Below are 7,798 nucleotides of genomic sequence, written 5' to 3'. Positions count from 1 at the left end.
AATACAAAACGATATAATATACCTGATGTTTTGTTTCAAGAAATCGACAATCACAAAATGTCTGCTTATGGAAAGAGGTTTATTATAAATAAGGGAAAGACGTAGCCTTTTTTTGACAATAAATTTAAAAAAAATTGCATCAAAGAGTTTACACATCCTGACCAATTGGTTAAAAAATCCAGCCATATATAGAGGTATAGCAGATAAGTATGCCAATATTCAAAAGAAGTTCCCCGTACCGGCAAAGTCTATTGCACCTACTTTCCCCCAATCCCCTCCATGAAATTGGCCAATTCCCATAATAAATACTGATTTCTCAAAGTGGAATAAAGATTTAACCCCCATTGCTTTTGTCCAGAAAAAATTTGCTGAACTTAATACAATTACCTATAAAAACCACTTCCAAATATTTGTTGATGGGTCCAAAATGAATGAGAAGGTAGCAAGAGGTGCTTTCCGTCCTCTCCTGAAAATTGCAATGGGCGAGAGATTATATAATAATTTATCTATAATGTCTGCCGAGTTAAATGCCATAATCATGGCATTAGAACACCTTAAGGAAAACCAACCTTTGATTGCGAATTCAAATAATATTATAGTATATTCCGACTCTTTATCAAGCCTTGAGTTGCTGGCATCAGCTCCTCAGTATAAGTTGGACATTGACACTTATCATTGTCTCAGTATTATAGATAATCTTGCTTCAAGTGGCATAAGAACTTATTTTCAGTACATTCCTAGCCACTCTGGTATAAGTGGTAATCATCGGGTTGATGAAATAGCAAAAAATGCTATAAATATTGACCAGCCAAGTGGGAGACCAATCCCGATTAGAGATATTTACCGATGGAGACTATCAGATACTAATTTTAATAAGAATAATCTTATCCTTTCCCCCTTTCCAAATAAGTGTTTTTCTAAAATTTATCATAGAATTCGTTCTGGAACAAATGGACTAAATTTTCTTGCATTCTCGTATAAGTTTTCTAATTCAAGTGGTTCAATTCCCCCGTCCCCTCTTTGCAGGCATTGAAATGTGAATAATGAAACAATTGACCATTGCCTATTTGAATGTAATATGCTGACGTCTGCACAACATACCTTGCTTTGTAAACTGCTAAAATGCTTCAAAAACAACAACATCGCACTATCAGCCAATATCCTGTCCAACTCGAAATGCACAATGATTCTAGAATTTGACATCTATCATATTAAATTTGAACTCCTAGAGTTGAAAGATCTACTGAAACATATCTGAAAATATCTAATAAATATGAGGCAATCAAACCAGTAGTTCCGTAGCCCACAGAGTGAATCAAAAGAAAAAGGGCTGAATAGCATTACTGAAAAGACTACCTTCTGTTAAATAGAAGAGAAGAGAGATTATACTTTCCACTTTGAAATTCTGTTAATTATTTCTTTCTTATTTTTTGGACGAAAAGAGGTAGGTAAAAGAGCATTAGGCAATTTAGGATATTTTCTGGAAAAGAGCTAGAGCTAGTATAGAAATATATATATAGAAATGAATTACATTTTTTTGCCAAGTGAGCAGAGCACATTGAAGTTGAAGTAGCCTTAAACTTTAACTTGAAACTTCATTACTCGACCACTTCTTTCAGAAAAGAATTTTGGAGGGTTATTCCGTGTTGATAAGAAAAGAGGATAAAGGTGCAGTTTAGTTCCCCCTGTGGTATAGGGCGCAGGGGCCCTATGGTAAAGATGCAGGTTAGTTCTCCCTGATAAAAACAACTTATTTCAGCAGATGCCAAGAAGAAGCCCATTTGCGGTATTCTGTAGGACCCCAAGGTCCAATGTTAGTATCAGATCCCGCGAGTGGCAGTTCACGCTCGTCAAGTTATGGCTGTGCCGGCCACAGGTGCCCCAGCTAAACGGCGTTTTAGCGCGACAGGACTGATAGTGACTGCAAAAAGATGTATGCTGGCTCCAAGCAGAGTGAACAAACTCACTTTTGTCCATAACAACAATAAACTTGTTCAGAGTGTCATCTCTGAATTAACCTTCTTGTAACCGCTAATATAAAATTTTTTGTGTTGTTCAGCCATGGTATCTGACTTGTATACAGTGTTTTTTTGCTTTGGTTATTTGTTTTTTTCCCTTCCTTTTCGTATGTATTTGATAAACAGGAGATGTTTGAACTTCAAACTTTGAAGGTTATACACACATTAGCCCAAACAAGAAGAAAATGACTAAACGCGGGATTTTATAGGAACAATGCGGTGCTAAACATTAGCACAACATAGGTTTCCCTGGGTCTAGTGGCTAAAAATGAGAATTCTACTTGATCTCATCGACGGTGAACATAAACGCTTTCCACACGACCCAACAAACTCCTGTTTTGTCATATTGTTCTTATATGTTTTTAGCCAACCAATTTCTGGCCGGTGGCGCGGCTTCGGGGACTAGTTTATGGCGACATCTACTTCCCCCTTCAGTTGATTTTCCTGACTTTGCTGATGAATTTTCCTCCTCTTCCACCCCTCCATCTTTTGTGCTGGTAAGAATATAAATGAAATCTTGTATACTACGAAAGAAAACGTTTTGTGCAATAAGAAAGTAGCTATCACACCACAGCACCTTTACTAAAGATTAATTCCCATCTTTATTTCCCCCCTCTCAGATTCTTTTTTAAATTTATTGCAAGGCTCAAAGAGTTTGATTTTAGGCCTCTTTTTTTGTGGAGAGGTAGACAATTTGGGCATTAAAATACACTTTTTTTTAGGTATCTGGGACCCAAAGGGAGGTGTTGTCCCTTTTTTGAAATCAGGCAAATTTCCTCAGGCTCTTAGCTCAAGTGACTTTAAACTTAACAAATATTGTATATTTGATGTCAGTTTAAAAGTTCTATTTCTGATTAATTAATTTAAATCAAAACTCTTTTTTTAGAGTTTCAGTTATTATTAGCCCGAATCGGTCCTTATTTATAGTTCGTTACCACAAATTGTTATATGAATCTTATGGGCATTTCGTTGGACGACTGCCACCCGTATCGAACTTAAAGAACTGGATTTTGGGCCTCTTTTTTCGTTTTCAATCAAACGATATCTTACTCCTCTGATATCAAAAGTTGATTCTGAGTTAATAGCATATATTGCTGAGCAACTATTTCGAGTATCTAAAATAGAAAACATATAATTGTATTCTAACTCTGATCTAAAATGCGAGCGAGCCGATTATTTGCCCAATCCAACTTTTTTAATCCCACCTCTCCACTCTGTAAGATAATAATCTTTTTCGCCTACTTATTTTTAATTTAATGTCACTCACACAAATCTCAAATCTTCAAGTAATTTTTTTTTCAAATTTGGATAGCCAAACATAATTGATTAAAACCAAAGTATGCTACTGCAAATTACCAAACCACAAAACTAGCCTTAACAGTTTTGCAGAGTACCCTTCCACCATTGGGCACCGTGGAAATACCTTAATAATAAATGCTCAAATTAACATTTAAAAATTTTCCTTCAACTTCAACATTTCCAGTCGTTGGCATGGTATTTGATGTTTACTTTTCTATTCATAGACAAAAACTAAGAGAATTGTCAAAGTCCTCTGGCATAAGAGAAGCACAAAAAAAAGTTATATTGTTGGTCCCACTTCTTTCAGCTATTGTTATACCTGTATCAAAATATCGGACATAAGATTCTCTTTTTAGTTACAGTTTGTTACTAAGAGCTATTTGACCCAGGATGCTCTTAAAAACTTCCCCTCCTCAGCCCACGTTTTTTTAAATTCATGCTTCGAGTATTCCTGAATGATAATAATCCCTGAAAAATTGCCCCCCGTAAAAAATCTATCAGGATGTTTTTTTATTACAGTGATGAAATAGGTGATATGATGACCATAAACACAAATCACATAGTTGATGACGTAAACACAAATAACATAGTTGATGACGTAAGCATAAAACACACAGATGATATGATGACCCAGAAACGGAAATCTACTTTAGGAGCTTCGAAATTTGATGTGATCTTTCAAAGTAACGCAAAACAAAGGCTTTTGTTGGTAAGTTTTCGACGTCATGTAATATATTTTTCTTTCTTACAAATATATCGTGTGGTTCAAGACAATATTTCTGATATTTATCAGGTTTTTTTTCATCGAAGAAGACCTAGGTAATTTGATGACCCAAAAACGGAGGTCCACTTTTGTAGCTTCATAGTATGACACGTTCTTTCAAAGTAATGCAAAACAAAAGCGTTTGTTGGTAAGTTGTCGAGGTCATAAAATATATTTTTCTTTCTTACAAATATATTATGTGACTCAAGTCAGTATTTCCTTTACTATATCCCTTTACATACACAGTACAGTAGAAACAAGAAAAAAATCACAAAAATAACGTCAGAATAATAACAAAAGTAAAATGATAAATTTCAAATTTAAACGTTGGAGAATCGGGGCGCCAAATTTACTTTTCGTTGTTTTTTGGGTTCTTGATTACTATACCGTGAAGGGCGTGGTGCAGGCAGAGTTTCGGTTCTAGGTTTTAACAGCACAACAGTGTCAGCTTCTCTTTCTACCGATGACTGTGCACGTGGACGAGGTCGTTCAACCTAAAAATTTCAGGATAAATTAAAAAAAAAAAAAAAAAAAAAAAAAAAAAAAAAAAAAAAACAAACCACTGATTCCAGAAAACACAGAAAAAGGACGAAACAAAAAGGTGGTACTCAATTGACCTTAGCTGAAAAATTATTCAGTGGAAATAATGTCTTTTGTTTTTGGCTGACTTGTTTAATTTAGCCTAAAAAAAAAATATTGTTCGGTGCCACAAGAGCTTTTAGCCTTTTTTTAGCGTGCATAGCTGTTTTGGCCTCAGGCGGCTTTGTGCTGCGGTGAGTTGCTAGTAGTAGTAGTAATCCTCATTTTTGGGATCTTTCCCGAAGAATGTATAGCCATGTCGACGAAATATTTTTCCGGTCAAATCAACTCAAATTTAAAAAAAGTTAAGTGAATTTGGCCAAATCAAACAGTTCGTGGTAACGAACTGTAAGTAAGGAGCGACCCGGCACAATAGTAACCAAAACTCTAAAAAACGGAGTTTTGATACCAATAGATACATAAAAAGAATCAAATTTTTATGCTGATTTCAAATATATAAGTTTCATCAAGTTTAATTTTACCCATCAAAAGTTACGAGCCTAAGAAAATGGTTGTTTCCTAAGGAAAACAACCCCCTATAAGTCATAGAACTTTAAGAAAAAATAACAGCATCAGATTCAGCGTATCAGAGAACCCTATTATGGAAGTTTCAAGCTCCAATCTGCAAAAATGTGGAATTTTGTATTTTTTTGGCAGAAGAAAGATCACGGATGCGTGTTTATTTATTTTTTTTCCACTGGTGATCGTATCGATCCAGTAGTCCTAGAATATCGTGAGAGGGTTCATTCGAACGGAAATTAAAACTTCTAGTGCCCTTCTTAAGTGACCAAAAAAATAGGAGGGCAACTTGGCCACCTCCAACGCTCATTTTTCTCCCGAAGTCACCGAATCAAAATGTTGAGATAGCCATTTTGTTCAGCATAGTCGAAAATCTAATAAATATGTTTTTGAGGATAACTTAATGCCCCACAGCTCCCGGGGGAAGGGCCGCAAGTTATGAACTTTGCCCATTGTTTACATATAGTATTGGTTAATGGGAAGTATACAGACGATTTAAGGAGGGATTTTTTCTGGTGGTCGGAGGGGTCGGAGGAGGGGATTACAGGAGAGGATCTTTCCATGGAGGATGTTTCCTTGGGGGAAGGGACATTTCTATGAAGGAGGGGCCGGATTTCCCAGCATTATTTAAAAAACGATCAGAAATTAAATAAAAAAAGTTTCTGGTTTCAACTGAAAGTAAGGAACAACATTAAAACTTAAAATGAACAGAAATTATTACGTATACGAGGGGGTTCCCCCCTAGTCAATACCTCGCTCTTTACGCAAATTTTTTTTTATACTTTCAAAAGAGCTATCTATTCTAATTAACCGGCCTTTTTGATTCAGGGGTTCGTGATTAAAACAAAATTCGAAGTTTAGCGTAAAGAGTGAGGTATTGACTAGGGAGGAGAACTCCCAAATATACGTAATAAAAACATACGAATATAGAAGTTCGTTACGTAAGTTACTTCAGAACAAAATTTCGAGAAAGCCATTTAGCCAACAAACAAAATTAATATGCAAATTTCGTTTTAATTATTCATGTACGGTGAGCCAATATCAAAGCTGCATTAATTCAAAAATGTTCAGAAATTAAAAAAAACAAGTTTTTTTTAACTGAAAGTTAAAAAAAAATTTCTGTTCGTTTTAACTTAAAATGAACAGAAATTATTCCGTACAAGAAAGGGGCAGTCCCCTCCTCAACGCCTCGCTCTATACGCTAAAGTTTGACTCTGTCTCACAACTTTGCTTTAAAAAAAAATAAAATAATTTCTGTTCGTTTTAAGTTTTAATGCCGCTCCTTACTTTCAGTTAAAAATTTTTTATTTATTTAATTCTTCTGAAGAGTTCGGCATAAATATTTTGACCCGATTTTAAAATTTTGATTCGACCAATTAACCTTTTGCGGCTCTCAGAGTTCGAGGGGCTACAATAAAGATTACGATCAGTTAATTAGCAGTAATTAGAAATTCCCTTGATATTTTTAATCTCGCGGGACTAAAGGAACCTGTAGTGATTCCAGAAACAGGGCCTTTGAGGCAGAATTGAGATACTGTGACTTACTTGCCACTAAGTTTGACTGAGGCTATCCCCCTCTTATTCCCGCCCCACAGACCTCAAAAAGGGTAAGTGGGAATTTGGAACTAAGTGTCCACTAAGTTTGTTAGAATCTGATAATTAGTTCTCGTAGGTGTCATCATTGTAAAAATATAGCCACTCTCTGCCGTTCCCAAAGTGGTAAAATCCGGTTCGGATCCCAAAGAGGTGCAAGTACAGCTCAATTCCCCCCCCCCCCCACCCCATCCAGTCTTGTTTGCAATCATATTTACGGATCTTGCGGATTCGTAGAAACCTCCAGACGACAAAACTATTATAATCTTTCTGTCCGCCACATTCAGAAACCATCTGATGTGTCCTTCAGGTAGGGGGCGCTGATGATAAGAATCGGAATGCTTCTTCAAATTAGCCAAAATGGCCTACTTCGCGAGCATTGTGTTTTTCACAGTTTCCATTTTGAGTGAATTCTTAGCAGCTTGTGAAAATGTTGGCTCAAAAAGGGGGCAGTAGATTTTGCGCAAACATGACTTAACGGGAAGTCTACACTAAATAGGTGGCAACATTCTGGTTAAAGTATGCTGAAATTGTCCTGAAAATACTAGATAATATGCCCCTATCTATGGGTCGAGTGCTATAAATTCGTAAATTCCTTGTAGCAAAAGCCTCGAAGAAGGTAATCAGCGTTAAGAGTCTGGGCTGTTGTCTCAACCATTCTTCACAAGAATTTGCGGATTCACCGTTCAAGTTTTACTGCTATGTTCAGCCATTACGACAAATTGTTAATTTCAAATATATCACATAAAATTATTAGTCATAATGCTTGTGAAAATTACAAGATTAATAAGTTATTGCACAGCTTTGTGAAAGAAACAGAAATGAACAGAATCCTGGTATTTTCAGAACTACTTTACCTTTGACAAGGAGGTTTAATGTATAACAACCATGGTCACTATAATTATAATATATTATTTAAGAACTTCCAACGGGTTATCAACCTTAGTAACATGTTTTTCAGTAGTATTTCCGAGGAACAAACTATTTTTCAAAAGATTTAAAGCTTTGATGCTTCTAGGCCCAATCG

General features: G+C 35.8%; 1 protein-coding gene across 2 annotated transcripts in view; it reads right to left on the bottom strand.

Moving 5' to 3' along the window:
• Window positions 1-4,284: 4,284 nt before the first annotated feature.
• Window positions 4,285-7,798, bottom strand: part of pcm (5'-3' exoribonuclease pacman) — a 221,926-nt gene continuing 218,412 nt past the window's right edge. For both annotated transcript variants that reach the window (XM_089090490.1, XM_089090491.1), the window contains one exon: window positions 4,285-4,574. In XM_089090490.1, the coding sequence (XP_088946616.1) occupies window positions 4,401-4,574 (174 nt within the window). In that variant the 3' untranslated portion in view covers window positions 4,285-4,400. The remainder of the gene's footprint in view (window positions 4,575-7,798) is intronic.

The sequence above is a fragment of the Artemia sp. Qi Xiang Cuo genome, chromosome 6 (assembly GCF_049724085.1).
Source record: "Artemia sp. Qi Xiang Cuo chromosome 6, ASM4972408v1, whole genome shotgun sequence".
NCBI lineage: Eukaryota > Metazoa > Arthropoda > Branchiopoda > Anostraca > Artemiidae > Artemia > Artemia sp. Qi Xiang Cuo.
This window is presented reverse-complemented; position numbering and strand designations above follow the sequence as displayed.